General features: G+C 31.4%; 3 protein-coding genes and 1 non-coding gene across 12 annotated transcripts; 1 reads left to right on the top strand and 3 right to left on the bottom strand.

Annotated features, from left to right (window-relative positions):
• LOC115716789 (zinc finger protein ZAT3-like) lies at positions 1-501 on the bottom strand. The gene has a single exon (XM_030645693.2). The coding sequence runs from the start codon at positions 499-501 to the stop codon at positions 1-3; it is 501 nt and encodes a 166-aa protein (XP_030501553.2).
• A 9,831-nt stretch (positions 502-10,332) lies between these two features.
• LOC115703416 (U7 small nuclear RNA) lies at positions 10,333-10,396 on the bottom strand. The gene has a single exon (XR_004009182.1). It is a non-coding gene; the product is annotated as a U7 small nuclear RNA (small nuclear RNA).
• A 7,864-nt stretch (positions 10,397-18,260) lies between these two features.
• LOC115716796 (zinc finger protein ZAT2-like) lies at positions 18,261-19,227 on the bottom strand. The gene has a single exon (XM_030645703.2). The coding sequence runs from the start codon at positions 19,057-19,059 to the stop codon at positions 18,487-18,489; it is 573 nt and encodes a 190-aa protein (XP_030501563.2). The 5' UTR covers positions 19,060-19,227; the 3' UTR covers positions 18,261-18,486.
• A 2,052-nt stretch (positions 19,228-21,279) lies between these two features.
• On the top strand, positions 21,280-24,322 carry LOC115717052 (probable helicase MAGATAMA 3). 9 transcript variants are annotated; one of them, XR_009685323.1, is made up of 6 exons: positions 21,292-21,755; positions 22,473-22,771; positions 22,879-23,405; positions 23,507-23,577; positions 23,665-23,731; positions 23,889-24,322. XR_009685323.1 is itself a non-coding variant. In XM_061107030.1 (6 exons), the coding sequence occupies exons 2-4, from the start codon at positions 22,628-22,630 to the stop codon at positions 23,551-23,553; spliced, it is 516 nt and encodes a 171-aa protein (XP_060963013.1). In that variant the 5' UTR covers positions 21,297-21,755; positions 22,473-22,627; the 3' UTR covers positions 23,554-23,577; positions 23,665-23,731; positions 23,889-24,322. The 9 variants fall into 9 exon arrangements, 5 of the variants coding, with proteins under 5 accessions (XP_060963015.1, XP_060963012.1, XP_060963016.1 ...); XM_061107030.1 differs by having other exon boundaries at positions 21,297-21,755; positions 22,879-23,203; XM_061107031.1 differs by having other exon boundaries at positions 21,302-21,755; positions 22,522-22,771; positions 22,879-23,203.
• Positions 24,323-24,655: the final 333 nt, after the last annotated feature.

The following is a 24,655-nucleotide window of genomic DNA, read 5'->3' as shown; positions in this document are numbered from 1 at the left end:
CTAAATTATTTGGAGAATATCCCCACCACCATCATCATCAGACTCCATTGGTGGTGGTTTATTCAAGTCTATCCCAATACCACGGAAGCCATGAACTTCTTCAACCCTAGTTTTAGGGCAGCTTGGTTGATCACCAGAGGGAGACTCATGATTCTGATCATGTAATTGTCGTTTTTGGCAAAACATTGTCGTTTGAGCCTCTTCAGCCGTACTCTCTATAGCTGGAATAGTAGTTTTGGGACTACATTTATTATTAATTGCAGAACAGCCCCTTAAGCTCTTATGACTTGCCCTGTGACCCCCTAATGCCTGATACGAAGTGAAAACCTTATGGCAGCTGGTACACTTGAAAATACTAGCTCCAACTGTCGTAGTATTATCGTTTTTGGGCTGACCTTTCGATAACAGGATCAAATAGGAGGCGATTTTCTTCTCCATGGAGGAGAGTACTGCCATACTACTACCAGAAGCCTTATTAGAAGCAAGGAGTTTTTTGGTCATCTTATGTGTCCTCATATGGCCGTGAACTGCTTTGGGTGAGTTGAACTTCTTTCCGCATTTTAGACACGAGTTCATGATTGGACCTCACAACAACGAAAACGAAGAAGACAGTACTGCTCCGGGCTGGTTTCAGATCATCATGGCATGCTTCATTGATTTTCATTAATTAATCTGTAAAAGAATGAGAGAAGAAAGGAGGTAGTGTACTGAGAACGGTTACGTACGGCCAAGATAAAAGGAGGTGTTTTTATTTTTATTAGAAGGCACGGTGGTGCTAGCTGTGGTTAGTATTTTCAATCCTATTTTTAAGCTTCTGTTTCTATAAACTACTATAAAATATCTAAAGTTATTTTTCAAATAGAAAATATCAGTAAATTTATGTATTATTATTTAATATAACCTATCCAAGAATTTTCCTTAATTTAATCATTTGTTATATAGTTGGTATATCCAAAGTAACACGAATGAAGACCAGAGTGGGGTTAACTAGGAGTGATAAGGAAACCCTACCCACGTCCCTAGCTAAATTACACTGAAATGTTAAGTCTTTTACTAAGTTGATGATCAATTATAGAAATAACTTCTAAAAATAAATAAACGCATAACTAAAATAAGGTTTTTTTTTAGCTAATGAAACTAAAATAGTTGAGGTTCTAGATCTCTCACAAAAAAAAAAAAAAAAGTTGATATTCTTTTTTTATTTTTTATTTTATATATATGTTCAAAATAAGTGATACTTATATAATAAAAAACAATTAATTATACGTACTTTTCATATTTCATAAAATAATAAAGCTTCAAAAATTGTTCAAGGATTCCTTTGGTACATTGTATTGCATTGTGTTGGATTATATTATATTGTATTAATATTATTTAATACAATGCTATATTTAGTATTGACTTGTATTAATAGGCTGTGTAAAGTTATAATATATTTTCAATACACTCGACCCCAACACCAACTATGGGTCAGGTCTGGGTCCGGGTGCCGGTCTCAATTCAATTGGGTTTGGGTCTGGGTCCGGGTCCCGGGTTCAGGTCGCAGATCTTGGGTCTCGAGTCCGGGTCGTGGGTTCGAGTTCGAGTTCGGGTTCGGGTCCCGGGTCTAGGTCTGGGTCTCGAGTCCGGGTCGTGGGTTCGGGTTCGGGTCTGGATCTGGGTCTCGATCCGAGTCTAGGTCTAGGTCCAAGTCCTGGGTCAGGTTCCGGGACCGAGTCCGAGTCTCGGGTTTAGGTCCAAGTCCCGGGTCTGGGTTCGGGTTTAGGGTTCGGGTCTGGGTTTGGGTTCGTGTCTAGGTCCAGGTCCGAGTCTCAGTCTCGGGTCCCAGTCCCAGTCTCGGTCGGGGTCCGAGTCTTGAGTCTAGGTCTGGCTCCCGGGTCTTGGGTCCGGGTCGGGGTCCCGATCCCAGGTCCCGAGTCTCGTCCCGAACCCGAACTCGGGTCCGGGTCTGGTTTTAGTTCTAGGTTCGGGTTTGGGTCCGGGTCCGGGTTTAGGTCCCGTGTCCCAGGTCAGGGTTTGGGTCCCGATCCAGCTCCCGAGTCGAGGTCTGGGTTCGGGTCCGAGTTTGGATTCGGGTTCGAGTCCCGAGTCTGGGCCTGGCTTGGAGATTGGGGTTAACCCTGAATCATTTGTAAATATTATAATACAAGTTAAGACGGACTATTTGTTATGTATTAAATAATAGAACATAAATTGTATTAAAATTTTGGTCGGAATAATTAATATAATACATTGTTTTATTCAAACATATAGTATTATTTATTATTTAATACAATACGACCCTTATACGGCGTACCAAACGAGCCCCAAATCAACTGTTTTATAAATTTATAAATTTCTAGAGAAAAGTTAAAACAAAAAATTAATACAATTAACAAAACCAATTCCTTAGACAAAATGATTCTAGAGAAAAGTTAGAACTTAATATTTCAAAAACAAAAAAGATATAGTTACCGTGCATACAACATGTAAATATGTGGATTTTTTTAACATAGGTTATTTTTTCATTTATATTTTTGGTCATCTAAGTAATAAGGTAGTAAAGTAACATAATAATAATAATAATAATAATAATAATAATAATAATATTTAACCAATTATTAAGTAAAAATAAGTATTGTTTGTATAAAATCTTTTTACCACTTTTTTTTATAATGTATTGCTATTAGAGTACATCCGTGATTTTATATTGTTGAATGGTTATTGATACTTACATAATTATTAAATTTATATATAGGGCTTCCACTTTAATTATACTAATTATTACAAAAATTTTTACTTTTAGTCACAACAAAACTTGTGACTAAAAATAAAAAATTGTAACTTATTATAAATTATTATTCATATATTGTGACTAAATGTCACGACTCAAGCCCTAAGCCGTAGCAGATATGTAATATCCATAATTTGGGTGGTCAAAGATCACACTGACTCTTGTAGGAAGATAACACTTATAAATGATCATTTAATTTATATATAAAAAAATACTAATTTAAAAATAATAAATTAACTTCTATCTCGATAAGAAAATATTAGTAATAAAATGAGGACCACTCATTAATATAAAAGAACAATAATATCCCCACAATTAGGTAGTCATCGAATAGATAGATTTAATAAGTCAATAAAAAATTAAAATAATATCTAGCATCCATCATTCCTCATTTCTAACTAGCACATAGCTAATTTAAGTCATCCAGACCATCCATTCAACCTTAAATACAAATTAGTTTTATTGGAAGTTTAATAAGTAGAATAAGACTAAACTAATAACAACTTTCTTCCTCAACGGTACCATCCTCGTCCACTAGCATCAAATTGAGTTCTTGGAATGGAAGAAAATATGGGGTGAGCTTATAAAGCCCAGTAGGAAAATAACTAATATCAAAGGACCCTTGATTTAATAAAATTCCTGTATGGTTAGCTTTTAAAATAAAATATCTCATCACCATTATCAAAATGTATAAACAAAGTAGAGAAACCACAAATAATTACAAAATCAAGCGTCAAATGCATATCACACTATCCACTAGACTCCCAGCTCTCAATACCAATCATAGAAAATGACATACAAAATTGGGTAGTCGCACCTGATAACCACCATAATACCAAGGCTCAGATTCAATTCACTCCATGTACATATTCTAAGTCTTTCATCTACAGGTGAGTGCACACCTGATCTACCTATGATGATACAGAGACTGGGTCGCGAAACAATAATATGCACAAATCATGATCAACATGGCTCTTATCAGTATAACCAAAGCAGACAAATAATAATAATAACAAAAAAACATATTCATATTTACTTTTTAGAAAATCCGGCAGCATAACGGCTGTATTTTGAATAAATCCAAAAATCATAACTTGCATAAATATTTGTACAAAAATATATTTAGCACTTCGTGCTCCAAAATAGTCCAGAAAAATGTGCAAATTAAATTTTTAATTTTTTTAACAATTTATAAATTATAAAAATTGGAATATGTCTAATGTTATTTAACACATATAAAAATAAGTCCAATAATCAATCTAAGTCCCTACCTCTCCCAAGTCATTAAACTTTGTCCAAAAGAGAATCTTAAGCTCTATAAAGTCCCGAGCTTCAATTATTTAGTCCAATCTTAGATATCACTCTTACCTATACCATCAAATGGCTAAATATTATCATCATTGCATTCTACTTTCAAAACTGAGTCCAATGACATCTAATATGAGTATATTTAAAATTTAGAGTTCTGAAACCTCACCTAAGCGGTGCATATTAACTATCGGTGGCGGTAGAAATTAGTGTATCAAAAACGTCGCCAAAAATGGGGATAGTATATATCAAAACGACCACATCGACGAGTAGATCATACCCATGCCAACCGTTTGTCAAAACAGTACACTATATTGCCAGAAATTCACCGAAAAGGGGCAGAGCTACAAAAACGTCACCAAAAAAATTAGCGAGTTGGACAAAATGGCTTAGTGTAGGTTGTTTTCCTAGATGAGCTGAGTCTAGTGGTGAAGACAACTCGTCAAACGGACACCAGATGTGCTGGAAAATCCGTTCAAAGTTTAAACCTCCAAACTTTGACTTGCGATCCTGGGCTAACGGCGACGAAAGGGACAGCACCGCTTGGGGGTTGAGGTCGTCGACACTTGGGGTTCGATTGGTCCGGTGCATGGGGTCAGACATGGCCAGAGAGTGGTCACCAAAAAGTTGTGGTGGCGGTAGTTATGGCTTCTTTTGTGGTCTGGAGAGAGAGAGAGAGAGAGAGAGAGAGAGAGAGAGAGAGAGAGAGAGAGAGAGAGAGAGAGAGAGAGAGAGAGAGAGAGAGAGAGAGAGAGAGAGAGAGAGAGAGAGAGAGAGAGAGAGAGAGAGAGAGAGAGAGAGAGAGAGAGAGAGAGAGAGAGAGAGAGAGAGAGAGAGAGAGAGAGGACAAAGCAGGGGGTTGTGTTTTGTTTTTTATACATATATATTTATCTTTCACTTTTTGACTCAGTCAACCGAGTCTTTACATTCTCCCATCCTTAAAGAAATTTCATCTTGAAATTTCAAAGTACAACCTCAAGTTGAAAATTAAACAAGTGAGGATACTTCATATACATCTCAGACTCTAACTCCCAAGTAGCCTCGTCTTCTTTGTGATTTTTCCATAAGACCATGAATACTGGAATCTCTCTGTTCCTTAACACTTTTAGCTCTCTCGCCAAGATTTTGACAGGTTGTTCTTCATAAGTCACATCTTCCTGAAGAGGGATAGCCTCATACTCAATGACATGTGACGAATCTGGGGTATACTTCATTACCATAGACACATGGAACACATTATGATTTTTAGCAAGAATGGTGATCCTTTAGTCTGGTCGAGTTATAGATCTGTTAGTTTTGGGTCGGTCAGGCATTGACCAAGGCTTTTAAGTTGATCTAATTGTGTAGTAGGAGGAATATCTTGTTCGTCTAATCCTCTTTTGCAATTCAGATTATTCTTTAGGTCGTGCACGGTGCCCCATCGGTCAAACACTGATGTACCTAGAGGCTTTTGTGCTTGACTATTGTGAATTATGGGCTGGCCCGATACCTCTGTCTGAGGACAGGTGTTAAGCTGATCATTCCCTCTCAAGTAATAAGTTGGTAAATACTATTTGGCCCATAGTCTGACCCTATGGCCTTGAATTGGACGGTCTGTTAACTGGGGTTTGTTGAGTATGTTCAGCTGGCCGTTCTTTTGGCCCGTGTTGTGGCCTAGTGCGAATATAAGCATCAATCACTAATTGTTGGCAGGTGACTTGATAGGCTCTTCTGATCAATACGGTGGTGTGTTTGGAACGGTTGTTAATCATTGCTTGCTGGGCTCTCATGACTTCCATCTCTCGATCCCTCCACTCTTTAAATTGCGTCTTTGCTCATTAAAAGCAAGATTTATAGCTGTTCAAATATCTTGTTATTCGTAGTGAAGAGTGTTATTATGGCCTTGTATTAGCCCCAATGCAGCTCACAAATTTTGTAATTTGGTGTCATCTCTGACTAGACTTTGAGATTTTGTAATGGACAGGATTCCTGTACCAGGAGTGGTTTGCTCAATTGCAGTACTGGCATTTCCAATTTCTTGCATGCTTGGAGTGAACCCAGCTAGAGGGGTTGTCACTCCTTAACCTACAGTTTGTGGACTTGTTGGTGGCTAAGGATTAACCAGGGCAGGGTCTGTCTTGGTTAGATCTCTTGGGTTTGTAGGTTTCTGCACGCTCGAATCCATCACCATTAGATCAATTGTATCAGTCTGATTTCCCCTCCGTGTTTGCACAACCATCATGTGTCCTAAAAAAGACTTAAGACAAAAACTTATATCTGTTCTCTCAATGAAAGTACCAAAATATTGACCTCGCTTTAAGCCAATGATAGTAAGTTAAATTAAAGTGATTGAGAATAATTAAATAACAAAATGTAAATAATATATCGTAAAGAAAACACCATATTTATAGAGGTTCGACCCCTTATAGTTAGTAATAACCTACTCCTCTTTTTGTTGTATTGACTTGTGAGAGAATGAACAACAACTCTCTGTAAAAATTAATGTCCCTGAATAGGGAGATGAGTCCACTATTTATAGAGTTTAATTACATAAAATTAGTTTCCCTAAATATATAATAAATAAAATGGGAAACTAGTTTATTTTCATAATTACAATAAGCAAAGTAAGAAACTTAGGCTAGTTGTCTTTCTTCTCTAAAGATACAAATTCATCACTGAATGTAGGGAGTATGCTGTGACTTGCAAGCTTGGAGATATACAAGATATATCTCTGAACTTACCAACTCACATCACTTGGTCAGTGCATGCGAGCCACCTGCTTGAGAAGATGGTTTGATGTCTATACATGATCTGTTCGGACATCCCATCCTCTATTTACGACTTCAAGTATCATAATTGTCTATACGACTCATTTGGAGTAGTATCGCTCATTCAGGTGATGAAATGTGCTCTGCGTGTCATCCAGATGGATGCCACGTCATTGTGCATAAATTTGAATACATTATATATTAGAGTAATTTCATAAAAAAAAAATATACTAAATATAATATTTGCTCAAAAATATTATATTCTTATGTCATATAAATAAATAAACAAAATAAACCCTGGATAAGCTCTACAAATTTAAATTATTCTCTAACTATGTACATATTATATTCTTATATGTATGTAAAACATTTAAATTTTTAAAATAACCAAAAAGGAACTAAGTACACAACTAAACCCAACACCTCAAGGTTCCCAGTATTTACATGCTCTCTTACTTTTCACTTGTTGAACTAAAATGTATATATTATATTTTTTTTTTGTATATATATATATTAATTTTAATATTTTGGGGACTCCAAATTGGTGGGGCTTGGGGCCTAGGCTTTGGCCACCCCACCCTCTGGCTGGCCTTGAATACAATTGTATACACAATACATGTCCTCTGGCTGGCCTTTATTAAATTGTATACTTTGTTACTACTACGGTCACACTCTTAGGGATTGTTTGGTTGTATTTTAGTAACAATTTTCACAATATTTTTTTCAAAAGTAAGAATAGAAATAATTTTTTATTATTTCAAAAATGTAATAGCATTTGACTAATGTTTTCTAAAAATTATTTAAAAATTTTTATTTAAAGAAATCTTCAATATTCTACACCATACCACGACATGAACCTAGCCCCACCCCCGACCTGGACCCCGCCTAGATCCCAACTCGGACCCCGCTCGAATCTTGACCTTGAACTCGAACTCAAACCTAGACCCGAACCCCAGAGCCCAGAATTCGAACTCAAACCTAGACCCGAACCCCAGAGCCCAGAACTCGGACTCAAACCTAGACCCGAACCTTAGAGCCCTGCACCAGAGACAAGTATGTGAAAGAAAATGTAAAATATATATGTTAGCCAAAAAAATAAAAATTATTTTAGAAAATAGAAAAAAAAATATTTTGATGTTTTTTAATTCAGTTTTCAAAAAAGTTTATAGAAATTTTATCAAACGCTCCCAGTTAATTTTTAAAAGCTGTTTTCTTTTTTTAAAAAATTGAAAACAATTTTTAAGTTATAAAGTCAAATATCTCATTTTAAGTTCTTATTCTACTATATATTTTAATTTAAAATATAATGTATATTTAAGAGTATTGTTATTAGACACCAGTGGTGCGTATCACTTTTTATAGGTGTTACCTTATGATTGGTTAACGATATTTCCTAAAAGAGCATTGATATTGGGCACCAGTGGTGCCTAGCACCTTCTCAACATGTCGCGATGCGATTGGCTAGCGATACTCCCTAAAAGCTATTATATTAAACTTTATGGGACCCGATACTTAATTGGACTAATAGCGATATTGACACATAAGAAAGTGCTAAGCACCACTGGAGTCCATTAGCATTTATCTTCCTGAAATTTATTTTCTTAAGTTATATAGGACCCACTAATTAATTAACTAATAGTAATTTGACCTTAAGGATAGTGCTAGAAACTAATCATACTCTTCAGAATAAAGCTATATAGCCCGAGCCATCTGGAATGAAATTTATCCTGATCCATATGTAACTTCCTATGGTAGTCCACGTGTGTCTATTTTATATATTGATTTAAATTTTTAATTACGCGTGTTACTACATTTTCCAAAAAAAAAAACAACTTACTTTACCTTCACTCGTTAAAGGATTGCTCTTTCAAATTCCATTTACAACCTTCATAATCTTCTAAGTATCAATATTCAATCATTTATTCTCAATATTTTTAAGATTTACCTCTTTTAAATTGTATTTTTTTTTCTCCATCCATATAAATAGTTATCTTTGTGTTCTTCTAACTTTCTCAATTTAACTTTCTAAATTTAACTTCAATTTAAGAAATAAATTTATTTTTCAAAAATTAAAGCAAAAAGAGGTAATCATTTAGTTTCATGGTCTTTTACTTGCCATTTTGATCCTTTTTTTTTTACCGATTATTAAATTTTGTTCCTCTAAAATTTTATTTTTATTTCTTTCTTACTAGTATTAAGCTATTAGCTCTAATATTTATTTTGTTGAAGTTATTATTTTTAATTGTAATTAATAATTTTTTTTTTTTTAATGTAGTCTTAATTTTATTCAATTACATACATGTTGAAGAAACATTATTAAGTAACCATATTTTTTAAACATCTTTCAATTTTAGCTTTTTAGCAACATGTATGTCGTTACGAGAAGAATGAATTTTGATTGAAGTTAGTGTCTTAATTTGATCATTTGTGGAGGAAACAAGCTTTTAAAGAGAGGTATGATAAGATATTTTAGTTAGTTTAATTTCTCCTATCAAAAATAAAATATAAAAATTAAAGGCATGAGTGATAGTAAAACAGACAAAATGTGTGCTCCTCAATTACATTTGGACCACTTCAATATGATCGAGATCATCTAAAAATTGCTTTCCCTCAAAAAGAAACATGGTAAGATTTTACTCACTACTCCAGTAAAAGTTGTAGCTTACTTTTAAGATTCAACAAGTAAATAATCATTTTTGGAGAAGGATCCGTAATCTCTCACAGTAAGTTAGCTAACAGAAAATAAGTTTTGCCTACTGTCATAAAACAAGGTCCTATAATTTCAAGTATGCAAGCTGAATTACTACTTTTTATATTTTCCTTGGATGAAGTTAAAGCAGCTATTTTCTCAATTCATGGGAATAAATCCCCGGGGCTGGATGGTTATAGTAGCTCCTTTTTTAAGGACAATTGGGATCTTATTAGGGCAGATATCTATGATGCTATTAGTTCTTTCCTCCACACATGTCAGCTTTTGAAGGAAATCAACACCACATAGTCTTGACACTTATCCCAAAAATTAAGTATCCCAATCTGGTGAGTGATTACCGACCTATTGCATATTGCAATGTACTTTACAAGGTTGCTACAAAGCTGATTTGTGCAAGGCTTAAATCAGTACTTCCAGATTTAATTGCTCAAAATCAGGGAGGATTTATTCAAGGCATATTCATTGGTCGCAACATTATGATCTGTCAAGACCTCATATCTGACACTAGCAAAAATAGCACTCATGATGACCTTCCTTTTGTCTTGAGAGATTTTCTTCTTTTTTAGTCTCAAAATGCTATTTAGATCATAAAGATTCATTTGCCAACCCAACCACCTTCCAATGTCATCCTTAACCTTCCTACTATAGCAGCAGATGAAGAAAAAATGGGAATGGTTTTCAATATTCTCATCAAAACAATACAAGCACTATTAAAGTAGATATTTCAAAGCGAGCAAGTCTATCTCTAGTTGGGAGCCGCTGCCATGAAGCGAGCCAAGTAATAACTCTATGCTTTGGGCCTTTGCTGAAACTTAGAACAAAGACCAACAATAGAAAATTTAAAGAGACAAAACTCTACCTTAGAAAAACTTTACTTAAGCTTGTCTTTAGTTTGCACGATGCGCTTCCAATACCAACTAGCATCTTCCAGGACCTCATAGTCCCACCAATGAGCTTGTTTTAAGTAGATTGAATTCACTCAGTTTACCCAAAAATTATTTTTCTTAGTTGAGATAGCTCACACATATTTTTCTATTGTACAAAGGTTCCAATGAGCAATGTCCTTAAAAACTAGGCCACCTTCCTTCTTAGGTTTACAATCCTCAGTTCAAGAAACATTCCTAGGGCCATTCACTACTGCAAAAATGCTATTTAACAACAGTTATTTAGCAACACTTAATAAAAAAGTGTGGCTGAATTATTTTTTTTTGTAATTAGACACACTTAAATATAAAGTGTTGCTAAAAAACATATATTTTTAAATAATTTATATTTTAAGCTAAATAATAATTACTAATAGCAACACTTCTAAAAAAAGTATGTTGATTGATAAAGAAAAAAAATAAAAAGCAAATAAAAGGCAACACTTTCTACATAAATGTCGCCACACATAATATAAATTTAAACTGATTTTTAATTAGTGGAGTGTAACCTCCTTTTTATCATGTGTACTTTCAAAGATGAGCTACCCATAATAAAAAAGCAAAACTGTCATTTTCTTTCTTTAAACCACCATTGATATTAAAAAATCTTTCAAAGAAATTATGCAGTAAGCTCAACACTACAATTTCTTATATATATAATATAGATATATAAAACATTAATTAGTGTACAAATTTTTGCGTTTGAAAATTCTTCGATTCCATTATTGAAGTTCTACATTAAATAATATGTTTTCTTGATGTTTTTCAGGTTACTTACACTTTCAGGTATCGAAATTCTTCATCAATTTTATGTAGAAATTATACTTTTGGTTTTATTATTATAGGTAAACTTTAATTTTCTTTGTGCCAAAATAGCTAAGTGAGCTGCTTATTTTTATTGTTATTTGATTTTTTTTGTTTGATCAATACTCGATCATCTCTCCATAAATGTGTGTTTATATATGAACACAAAATTAATATAAGATAATTATAATAGAATTACTTGATTCACAATATTAAATCATGGATCATGATTCCAAATTTATTTCTTTATTAATTATTCATTTTGTATATAGCAAATTTATGTTAATTCTTTTGGAAATTATTCGTTCATTTGTTCGTTAAATTTTTAAAGTAATGCTATTTTATACATATATTATTAATGTGTAATTATTAGTATAACTTTTATCTATGTAATGACAATAATGTGTTCACAATGATATATTCTAATGATTGTAATTTTTATTTTTGTTTAACTTGTAGTGCATGTTTCTTCTCCAAATAAACAATACGAGATGCTTATATGGATGCATCGGGTAGTAACTAATCTTCGTTGGAAGGAGATGACAAATTGCTTGGATTACTAGTATTTGAAAGAGTTGATGAAATTTTAGAGGAACAGATATTAACTTTGTATTTAGTCTTTCTTATTTCTCTCATAACTTTGTATATAGTCATTACAAGGTTTTTTATAGAACTTTTATCAAGTACTGTAATGAATATTGTGTATTTTTACAGAATAAGAATAAATTTGTTTTTGTTGCAACTTTTAATATTGGAATTGTGCAATAACTCAAATTTAATTAATGGTAATATTTTTTTTTTAATTTTAAATATTTTTTATAATTATAAATGTATAGCAACGTTTTTTGTAGAAGGGTTGCTATTTCTCTTCATTAACTTACAATCATTAGTAACACTTTTACAAGTGTTGCTTTATAGTTATACTTTTGGCAACACTCTAGGAGGCAACACTTTTAAAAGTGTTACCTTTTAATTTTCTTTAGTTAAAAAAAAGTGTTGCTAAAGCTATTTTTTCTAGTAGTGATTGAACATGTCAAAAACTTTCCAAAGATAAGCTTTTTCTTACACAACATTATTTTTTTTGGAAGAATTACCACTTGGGACCAATAAGTGTTAATTAAACACTACAAAAAATCTTACTTTTAGTCACAACAAAATTTGTGACTAAAAGTAAAAAATTGTGACTAATTATTAATTACTATTCTTATGTTGTGACTAAATGTATTTTTTAGTCACAATACTTGTTGTGACTAAAACTAAATTAGTGAAACCTTGTAACTAAATACTATGTTTTAGTCACAAGTAATATTTTGTTGTGATTAAAAGTCACATTTAGTCACAAAAAAACTATATTGCGACTAAAAAGTTGTCACTAAAAGTGGCAATATTTTGTAGTGGAAAGAAGAATTGAGTTGATGAGGACTGTCCTCCCAGTATAGGAGAGGTTCTTACTACTCCAAGAACAAATTTTTCTTGTCATTTTGTCAACAGACAATCACAGTCAACTAAAGAGATTCTTTTTAAACAAATTTTAAGCCCAAGATACTTAAAAGGAAGAGAACTTCACTGAAACCTAAAAATATTCAAAGGTCTATCAAATGTTAAAGGGTCCATACCAGCCCTATAGACATCTAAATTTCTCACATTGGCTTGAAGGCTAGAAGTATTGGAAAAGAGCTTGAAACTCCGAAGCAGTAATGTGGCAGCAATGTAATCACATTAATTGTAAAACAAAAGGAGATCATCAGTAAAGCAAAAGTGAGTTTCAAACCATGGCACCTCAAATGAAACTGAGATATTTTTTTCATGATACGAGAGAGATATTCCATCCCAATTACAAATAAGGGAGACGTGGGATCTCCTTGCTGAAGACTATTTTTGGATTAAAAAAAGCCAATCTTGGGGTTTTAACACATACCATAATGACCGCCAAAAACTTCGTAGGAAAATGTAACGCTGCCAGCATTTCCTTAAGGAAATCTCAATCGAAAGTGTCATATGCTTTTTGCAAATGTATAAGCAAGCGGAGTGAGCACTTTGCCAATCATAACCCCACACCATATCATTGTGCACAATTTGTCTCCCTTGAATAAAGCCACTTTAGTTGGCAAAGATAATGTCAGGGAGAGTTAATTTAAGTTTGGAGCAGATCAATTTGGTAGCAACTTTATAGACCACATTGCATCAAGCAGTTGGTGTACAATCGCTAACAGAATCAGGCTAGACCTTCTTAAAAATTAGCATAATAGTGGTGTAATTTATTTACTTAAGGAACTTTCCTATATGAAGAAAAGAGAGGACTGTCACAATTAAATATTTGCCAATAATCTCTCAAGAATTTTTGAAAAGCGTACTACTAAAACTCTCAGGGCCAGGAGCTCTATCATTTAGGCCAAGTAGAAGAAGATATTTCAACATCTTCCAAAGTGTACTCAGTCAATAGCCAATCAGCTTGAGAAGGGCTAACTTTTGGACCCTCTTTAACCAAACCTCTTACGAAGTCTAGTTTTATTGCTCATTTTAGAACCTAAGATTCTCATAAAAGTCAAGGAAGGTCTTAATTACCTCATTTTTGTCATTAACCCAAGTCCCATTAGAGTATTTGACTGAATAGATATAGTTTTGAATTCTTCTCTTTCGGATACTAGCATGAAAAAGCTTATTGTTTTCATCTTCATGAGAAATCCAATTAACTTTAGCTTTTTGTCTCAAACAATTCAGTTAATTCTTGTGAGTTTCAACATAAGTTTTTCGGGCAAGGATTTCCTTGGAAATTAAATCACAATTTCCAGTTGGTTCCTCAAGGACTACTGCATGTTGATTAAATTCTAATAAGCATCTGAATCTTTCACCCCGATTTCACCTTTTCTAGTTTGATTCAGCTCTTTAAACTTTACTTTAAGGCCTTTGAGTTTATTGATGAACTGATACATAGGAGTCCTTGCTATATTTTCATTCCAGCCAGCAAAGACAATAATCTGAAAAGCCATGTAAAGTGCTCCAATATTTAAAGTACATGAAGCTTCTTTTGATTATGTACACTTGGGTAGACTAAAAGAATAGAAGGCGGATGATCAAAGTCTCCTTCCGGTATGAAAGTAACTTCAGTTGTAGGGAAGTTTTCCATCCAATCTCCATTAGCTAAAATTCGGTCAAGCTTAGCATATACCCTATCATGCCCCTCATGTAACTTTAGCTAAAATCTAATAACTTCTGCTGTAGTAACTTCTTACAAACCCCCTGTTTTACATGTTGTTCTAAAAAAAAGTGTTGTTTACACATGTTGCAGAAGTATAATATAACGTAGCAACAATATGAAAAACAACACAAAATCATAAAAATGTAAATAAAAAAAAATTCATAAAAATGTAACAATTTTTTTTTAAGTGCATTATGTAAATTTTTCTTAAATATATAATGTCAAATTTTGGATACAAATAATAAATAAATATTATATTTGTTAAAATATTTGTTCACTACAAGAAATCCCCCCATTAGCGGCGGGGATATTAGCGGCGGAGCTCCTCCGCCGCTAATAATGGGGGTATTAGCGGCGGAGGCCCTCCCCCGCTGCTATTGGTGGGCTGATTTTTTTTTTTTTTTTAAATATTAATAGCGGCGGGCTGTCCGCCGCTATTACTATTAGCGGCGGGGTCCGCCGCTAATACCCCGCCGCTAATAGGTGGGCGGGAAAAATCCCGCCCATATTGATTCAAACTATTAGCGGCGGGGTATTAGCGGCGGACCCCGCCGCTAATAGTATTTTATTTTAAAAAAAAAATAAAAAATTAATTAAATGTTATTAGCGGCGGGGTCCGCCGCTATTGCCCCGCCGCTAATAACACTATATATACCCCATCAGACCCCTCATCCCCATTTTTCCTTTTCCTCTCAAAAAATCCCAAACCGCCTCCTCCTTTCCCCTTCTCCTTTTCTGAAACTTCCACCGCCTCCATCTCCGACGCACCACCACCCCGACGCACCACCACCCCGACGCACCACCGGTTATTTTAGGTAAGTATTGTATTTTTTTTATTATTTTAGATTTGTTATTATATTGTTTTAGGTTTTAGATTGGTTTATATAATGTATATTTAAGTTTTAAATAATCTGTGTAGGTTTTTATATAGAAAAATCTGTGTATATAGAAAAATGTAGGTTTTTATAATCTGTGTAGGTTTTTATAAATGTAGATTTTTATATAGAAAAATCTGTGTATATATATATTTTTGTATATAAAATTGGTTATATTTATATATAAATATATGTTTATCTGTGTTTGTGTATATATAATTGGGTATATATATAAGTTTTGATTTTTTTATGTGTATATATACTTTATAAAAACTGTACATATATTGTAGTGTAGTATATATATTATATATTTTGTAAAGTATATTATATATATAATCTGGGTATATTATATATATATTTGTATATAACAGTTTATATATATATATGTATATCGTAGTGTAGTATATATATTGTATTGTATTATTATGTAAAGTATAAAAACTATATTATATATTTGTGTATATATAATATAGTTTTTGTATATATTATATACATTATTTTTGTATATATTATTTTTGTATACATTATATATATTATATATTTTATATATATTATTTTTGTAATATAATAGTGTATATATTTGTGTATTGTATATTTTGTATATATTATTTTTTTTATTTATATATTTGTGTATATAAAATATATAGTATTAGGTTTTTTTTTTGAAGAAAATATATATTATATGTTAATGTATATATAATTTATATATTGTTACAATAGTGTATATTGTATTGTTGTTATTTGTAGGTTTTTTAATTAATTTTAGTAATTAGTAATTTGTATTTGTTTGTATTTGTTTATTTTATGTTAGATTTTATTGATATTAAATTAATTTGTTGTTAAGTTTGCTAAAATTTGAGAAGTAAATTTAGCAAATTTAGAATATTGAAAAAAATTTAAAAAATTAGAAAAAAAAAATATTAGTTTGTAGCTTAATATATACATAAAAAGATTTTTTTAAATAATAATAATTAATTTTTTAGTAACTTAATAAATAATATAAATATTAAAAGTTAAAAAGATTAATTAGAAGATTTGATTTATTTTTTTAATTTATATTAAAATTTAAATTAAATGGATTAACTTTTATTTGAATTTTAAAAAATAATTTTTTTTTGTATTTTTAAGGTGGTAAAAATTAATTATTTTATATTTATTTTAATTTAGAAAATAAATTTTTTTTTTATATAAATGATAAATAATTCAAAAATTTAAAAATTAAAAATTTAAAATTTAGTAATTTAATGAATTTTTATAGTGTAATATGTAAAATGAATTTTTTTATAATATAATTAGTTTAACTTTTGATAACTAGTTTTAAGTTTCAAAAAATAATAATTCATTTAAAATTTAATTATTTGATATTTATTTAAATTTTGAAAATAAATTTATTTTTTTATAAATAATAAAATAACACAAAAAATTAAAAATTAATAATAAAGAACAATAATAATTCATATTTATAAATATATTAAAAATATATCATAACTTTTGTACTCATAAAATTTCATAAGACTTTACAAAAATTTAAAAATTAATAATAAAGAACAATAATAATTCATATTTATAATTATATTTAAAAATATATCAACAACCCCAATCTTTTCCTCAGCAATTTCCTCAGCAGCAACAACAGTCTGCTCCGCCAATGGGAAATCAGTTCTTATACCGAACACCGTCAGAGTCTCCTCCGCTCGGCTCAAACTTTGCTGATTTTGGATTATTTGGGAGTTCATCGCAGGAGAACCAATTTTTTTCAACTCCCATTTTCAACCAAGCTGAGCTCGGTAATTTGACGCTGGGTTTATCATCAGACCAAGCGTATGTGCCTTCTCCGCCACGGGCTTCGGGGACTCGTACCGAAAATAATCCAGATCAAGACTTCATAATTAGAGACTTGAATGAAGATGTTAATGAATAATTTATTTATGTTTTGTAATAATTTAGTTTAATTTTGAGACAATATTTTATTAGGATTAATATGTTAAAGTTAATTACTTTGGAGACAATTTTAAATTATTAATAAATTTTATTAAATTGTTTTAATTATATTAATTAGATTTATTTATTAAATATTTAATTATTTATTTATATATAATATAAACACATTTTTAAAAATAATTAATATTTTTTTTTATTATTGGGTGTTGTAGCGGCGGAGCAATAGCGGCGGGACCCCGCCGCTATTGCCCTGTGTCAGTCTCGAAACACGAAACTGACACAGAGCAATAGCGGCGGGGTCCCGCCGCTATTGTTCCGCCGCTATTAACAGTATTAGCGGCGGAACCAGTTTTTGGCCGCTAATACTATTAGTAGCGGCCAAGCAATAGCGGCGGACCAATAGCGGCCGAGGTCCGCCGCTATTGCCCTTTAGCGGCCACATTGTGGAGCAATAGCGGCCGAGGGGCCCGCCGCTATTGCTCCTGAATGTTGTAGTGGTTATTGTTAGTTTGACAATATTTTTTTTTTTAAAAAAATACAATATTCTTATATAATTAAATAAATAAATTTTTATTCAGCAATAATAATAATAATAATAATAATAATAATAATAATAATAATAATAATAATAATAATAATAATAATTTTCGAAATAATAATTTTTCAAATATTTATAATAATAATAAATTTTTATTCTATCATATTTTTAAACAAACAGATTATGGTAGGATTTTCGGCAGAATTAGATTTTAACTTATTATGTATTTATTGGGTTTATTTATTTATTTTTATATTGTATCAATTTGCAAGGTTTGTTGAAACTTCTTAGTTTTAACCATTGAAGACAGGGATTAGGGTTTAAGTCGATAAAAATAGAAGATAAGTGGATAAATTAAAATGGTTTCGTTTTAAACATATTAAATTATTAATGTTCTTTTCAAGCTCGATTCGTACTAATGACAAAAGACCTGGGTTGGATTTTCAATTTCCTGATCAAACATTAGTACTTGATTGATTATCATTCCACCAATCATTAATGAAGACAAAATCAACAAAGAAAAATTATGCACTAAATAATAATATTATTAATACCCAAAATCACTATGACAAACTAATAACAGTACCAAGACAAAAAGAAAATCAAATAACATTGTGACCATTAACCTCCTAAAACCCTAGAAAGATCTCCTGAAAGTTGAAGAGAGACTAAATTATTTGGAGAATAACCCCACCACCATCATCATCAGACTCCATTGGTGGTGGTTTATTCAAGTCTATCCCAATACCACGGAAGCCATGAACTTCTTCAACCCTAGTTTTAGGGCAGCTTGGTTGATCACCAGAGGGAGACTCATGATTCTCATGTAATTGTCGTTTTTTGCAAAACATTGTCGTTTGAGCCTCTTCAGCCGTACTCTCTATAGCTGGAATAGTAGTGTTGGGACTACATTTATCATTAATTGCAGAACAGCCCCTTAAGCTCTTATGACTTGCCCTGTGACCCCCTAATGCCTGATACGAACTGAAAACCTTATGGCAGCTGGTACACTTGAAAATACTAGCTCCAACTGTCTTACTATTATCGTTTTTGGGCTGACCTTTCGATAACAGGATCAAATAGGAGGCGATTTTCTTCTCCATGGAGGAGAGTACTGTCATACTACTACCAGAAGCCTTATTAGAAGCAAGGAGTTTTTTGGTCATCTTATGTGTCCTCATATGGCCGTGAACTGCTTTGGGTGAGTTGAACTTCTTTCCGCATTTTAGACACGAGTTCATGATTGGACCTCACAACAACGAAAATGAAGAAGACAGTACTGCTCCGGGCTGGTTTCAGATCATCATGGCATGCTTCATTGATTTTCATTAATCTGTAAAAGAATGAGAGAAGAAAGGAGGTAGTGTACTGAGAACGGTTACGTACGGCCAAGATAAAAGGAGGTGTTTTTATTTTTATTAGAAGGCACGGTGGTGCTAGCTGTGGTTAGTATTTTCAACCCTATTTTTAAGCTTCTGTTTCTAAATACTACTTTAAAATATCTAAACTTATTTTTCAAATAGAAAATATCAGTAAATTTGTGTATTATTGATTTAATATAACCTATCCAAGAATTTTCCTTAATTTAATCATTTGTTATATAGTTGGTATATCCAAAGTAACACGAATGAAGACCAGAGTGGGGTTAACTAGGAGTGATAAGGAAACCCAGCTACCCACGTCCCTAGCTAAATTACACTGAAATGTTAAGTCTTTTACTATGTTGATGATCAAATAACTTCTAAAAATAATTAAACGCATAACTAAAATAAGGTTTTTTTTTACCTAATAAAACTAAAATAGTTGAAGTTCTACCACAAAAAAAAAAGTTGATATTTTTTTTATTATTTTTTTTTATATATATGTTAAAAATAAGTGATACTTGTATAATCAAAAACAATTAATTATACGTACTTTCCATATTTCATAAAATAATAAAGCTTCAAAAATTATTCAAGGACTGGTTAGTACGCTGTATTATATTGTATTGTGTTAGATTGTATTATATTGTATTAGTATTATTTAATATAATACTATGTTTGGTATTGACTTGTCATTATATAATTTTCTAATAACAGTCTCATCAAATAATAGCATTAAATAGCTTAATTTATAAAATATTTTTTTATTATTTTAAATTGTAATAGAGCATTGTGTTCGTCTCGTATCTTATATATACTTATCAATTAGAAAAATACTAACACTAACACAATCTGTCACACAATATTAATTTTGTTGGATAAAATATTTTAGATTTTATTAAAATAAAATAAATATATGTGGGGATATAAATTAAAAATATACATTTTATAAAAATAAATATAAAAAATATGTGAGAATAAAAATAAAAATTATTAATTTATAAGAGCAAAAATTTAAAAAATTAATTTTATAAGGGTAAAATTAAAATTATTAAAATATTTTTTATATAAAATTACAATTTATGAAAATTTGGGTGGGGTCATGTACCCCCACATGACCCCATGTGGCTCCGCCACTGCGTGTCGTGTTGGCGTGTTGTAAGCTAAATTAATATTTTTAGTGTCAATATTTCATGTAGAATTCATAAATTTATTTTAGATATAAGGTTGACACAAACACAATCTATGACTTGAAAAATTGATAAAATACAGAAAAAAGCAGGATTCACATAATTTTTCGTGTCATTGTCATACAATGAATTGTAAAATATGCATGTTATAATCTAAATTGCTACCCTTAATAATGAGCTTCTTGGTATTAAAAAGTGTATTTAATTGCTATTATATTTCATTAGATATAATTTTATAACGAATCAGACTTAGCTTAATTGAAGTAATAATATAAGAAGTTTTCAAAAGTTATTAATTTAATATATATAAAAAATTATTAAATTTAAATTATGAATTAATTAGTAAATTTATATTTATTGATGATAGTCTTCTAAAAAAATGTTTAGATAAATAATAAAATTAAAAACAATATATCTATGTTAACTTATATATATGGAAAAAATGAAAAAAAAAAAATTATAAAACTTAATGAACATAAATAAATCATAAAAAGACAAAAAAAAAATTACATTATACTATTTTATATACATGAAACACAAAAAATAGAAAAAATAAAATAATATTATTCTATGATATATAGTAGAGTAAATTATAATTTTTCTTCACCAAATGAGAGGGAAACAAAAAATAAATAATTATTTTAAAATAAACTGTCAAGAAAATATGAAAATGATACATTTAGAAACTTTCTTCTCAATGGATGAGAGTGAAACAAAAAATAAGTAATTATTTTAAAATAAATTGTCAATAAAATAACAAAAAGATACATTTGGAAACTTTCTTCTCAATGGAGGGTAAAATAGTCATAAAATATCACACTATTATGATACTTTTATAATAGTAAGATATATATCTTTATCTTTATATATTAAAAGTGCCTATCTAACGGCAATTCTTGGTTTAACAGAATATACTTAAAAAATAAAAGAATATTCTGTTAACTTTAACGGAGAAGAACCAAAATATTCTGTTAATTTAACGGAGAAGAACCAAAATACATTTTGCGATTCCTCTTTCTTCTTTAACAAAACGCTATTGCGATTTGAGAGAAAGTTAGATCAATCGAAAATGTGAGGAAGAGGAAAAAGAGGAAAGGGTTTGGGAAAGGGAGGACCCAAGAGGCATCGCAAGGTTCTCAGGGACAACATCCAGGGCATCACCAAGCCCGCGATTCGCCGTTTGGCCAGACGTGGCGGAGTTAAGCGTATCAGCAGTCTCATCTACGAGGAGACTCGCGGTGTACTCAAGATCTTTCTCGAGAACGTTATCCGTGACGCCGTTACTTACACTGAGCACGCTCGGCGGAAGACCGTCACCACCATGGACGTCGTCTATGCTTTGAAGAGACAAGGCCGTACTCTATACAGATTCGGAGGTTGATGAGTGTGAGTCAGTCTATGCTTTAATCTTTTTAGGGTTTATAATTATTGTTTTTGAGATTTGCAATTGGGATTAAGCTTTTGGAAATGCTCAGATTTCATTCTTGAGTTCTTTTACATTGAATATGAAATGCCTATATGAAATGTCCATATATATGAAAATAATCCGTATCAGAAAATAATCATGGGGTTTTGGTTTTGAACAACTTTTATGTCATAACTATTATATGGGTTTTGGTTTTGCTTCATTATTTATATATTTGGGAGTAGAGTATTTGAAAACTGAAATTGGATTCTTGGTCCTTATCCAAACATGAATCTGTCCAAATTTGTTAAGGACCTCTCGCCGTGCCAATGATTTACAGTGAGTTTGTTGTTTGAATTTTATTCCTTTTCTATTGTTAATTGAACTTTTATTGCCATTGAATTACAATATACGAAGTTTTTCAATTGTGGCTATGGCAACTTTGTGGGTTTTGTTTAATTTGGTGAAGTTCTCAAAATCTCTGGTTCTAAATAGGTAAATTTCACACAAAGACTTTCAGGCAGTCTTGCAATTTCATCGCTCACACCAGCTTGTTGAGATTATTGACATTCTTGTTGAGATTTGCTACTGTGTTTTGAGTTGGATTGGAGATATTTTATTTAATGGGCTTTATTGATTATAATCGGTAGATATTAGATAATGAACTGTGTATTGCTTTATTGGTTATTGTTTATTAGATTTTTACGGATTTTATGCCAATGGCGTTTAAATTTGTTATGATACAAGGGAGATTCAAAGTTATGATACAAGGGAGATTCAAGATTTTTGCTTGGCAAATGCATGTCTGATTTTCTGTACTGTCTCAAGCTCAGCTAAACTACACAAGACAGAAATGGTTCCTTTTGAAGTATTGATTATAGATGAGGCTGCTCAGTTGAAAGAATGTGAATCAACAATTCCTTTACAACTTCTTGGAACTCGTCATGCTATACTTATAGGCAATGAGAGGCAATTACCAGCAATGGTTAAAAGCCAGGTTTTATTTAAAGCTTTAGTAATTTGTTTCATTTCTTTTTTTCTTGTTTATTATGTGAACGGTGTTCATGTTATGTATTCTCTCCATTATGAAACTTCTTGTATCAGGTTTCAGCAAAAGCCAATTTCGGAAGAAGTTTGTTTGAGAGATTGGCTTTGCTTGGCCATAAGAAACACCTTCTCAATGTCCAGCACAGGATGCACCTTTTAATCAGTTCTTTTCCAAATAAGCAGTTTTATAACAATGAGATTTTTGATGGTCAGAATGTTAAAGAGAGGAGTTACAGCCAATGTTTTCTGCAAGGAAAGATGTATGGCTCTTACTCTTTCATAAATGTGCCATATGAAAAAGAGACTGTTGATAACAAGCATAGTAGCAAGAACAAAATTGAGGCTTTTGTTGTCTCTGAGATAGTTGCAAAGCTTTATGAAGGTGTGTAATAATTGATGCATACTCTTATTTTCTTTCTTTCTTGACGTCGTCTACTCTGCACTCAGCTAGAGGTAACAACGTGGATTAAGCATTGATATTTTTAATCTCCATGCTCTGATTTTTTTAGTGATGTTTCTTTGAGTTACACTAATGGTATTGTTGTAGTTTGAATTTGAAGTTGCATAATGAGATTCTTTTAATGGTAATGTTATACTACTTGAGTAAAAATATTATGATTCTTTTTTTTTAAGCTTTATACTACTTGAATTAACAATTTTTAACTAATCGATCACTGTTTTACAGTGAAATTGGCAGACTATAGTAATAGGGGTAACATTCTTGGCTTTTGATACCTATGATTCGCCGCCACATAGGTATCAATTGATAGCTTTTTAATTTCTATTGTTACTGAATTGATAACATGCAGTAGTGGTTGACCTGGTTTATTTTTCTCTCCGCAGGCCATTGATGAAAAGATAAGAGAACTTTCAAATGTTACATTGCGTAGCAGGGAATGACTTTCAAAAGGTATAAAAAAGTAATAGTATTCTTAATATTTGTTTACACAATAAGCATCAAAGAAACTTAGGAATTATAGCAACATGCCATTTTATTTATCCATCCTTTGTGTATAGCTTTCACCTTTGGACACATAGATATCTCTTAATTTTTTTTATTTCTCCAGTTTTTAAAAAAACTTCTCACTGAGGATTTCCCACGACTATTTGTACGACCAAGATTGTTTTAGATTTCCAAAAAGGTAAAGCAGTTGGCCCAGATGCAAATAATTCAAAATCTAAAGAGATAGAAGGAACAAAACCAGGAGAGCAAGAAGGAAACAAGGATTTTGTTGGAAAGCTTATGCAAACAGGGCTATGGCGTATCTGAAGGTCAAAAGGCAAGTTTATGTCAAGCACTGCTGTATTGTTTGGCGCAGTTAGATTATTAAAAGATATTTGAACCAAATGCTGTATAAGTATTTTAATGCTGTATAACCCAATGACGTTTACAATTTTGTGACCTCGCCAGTTAACTTTGTCGTTCCTCTTCCTCAGTCATCTCTCAACTGACCCAGTGGAGGAGCATTGTTTATAAAATAATCTACAATTAGTTACTGAATTCTTAAACAAAAACCAGTAGAACTTAAATAAAACTAATATTTACGTGGCTCGCCACGTAACTTTCATCTAGTATATATCTATTCTATATAAATTGTGCCTATATAACTGAATTCTTGGTTTATAAGAAATTCATGGTGACTTTTTATTTATATTTAATAAAATAATAAAATATTATTTATATATAATAAAATAAAAATAAAACAAATCTCATTAATATTTGAACTGATATTTGTAATTTATTTCTGATTTAATTTTTATATATATATCTATTTTATATAAAATGTAGCTATATAACATAATTTTTGGTTTTTGGGTGACTTTATTCCAATTA

This window comes from Cannabis sativa, chromosome X (assembly GCF_029168945.1).
Source record: "Cannabis sativa cultivar Pink pepper isolate KNU-18-1 chromosome X, ASM2916894v1, whole genome shotgun sequence".
NCBI lineage: Eukaryota > Viridiplantae > Streptophyta > Magnoliopsida > Rosales > Cannabaceae > Cannabis > Cannabis sativa.
Note: the sequence above shows the minus strand (reverse complement) of the source record. Positions and strands in the feature narration are given on the sequence as shown.

What these genes read in the sequence shown, in the direction of transcription:
- LOC115716789 (XM_030645693.2), bottom strand. Translation starts at nt 501, where the DNA reads ATGACCAAAAAACTCCTTGCTTCTAATAAGGCTTCTGGTAGTAGTATG.
- LOC115716796 (XM_030645703.2), bottom strand. Translation starts at nt 19,059, where the DNA reads ATGAACTCGTGTCTAAAATGCGGAAAGAAGTTCAACTCACCCAAAGCA.
- LOC115717052 (XM_061107032.1), top strand. Translation starts at nt 22,628, where the DNA reads ATGGTTCCTTTTGAAGTATTGATTATAGATGAGGCTGCTCAGTTGAAA. An exon ending in CAGCAATGGTTAAAAGCCAG is followed by an intron (nt 22,772 to 22,878) that starts GTTTTATTTAAA and finishes TTCTTGTATCAG; the next exon opens with GTTTCAGCAAAAGCCAATTT. An exon ending in AGTTGCAAAGCTTTATGAAG is followed by an intron (nt 23,204 to 23,506) that starts GTGTGTAATAAT and finishes ACTGTTTTACAG; the next exon opens with TGAAATTGGCAGACTATAGT.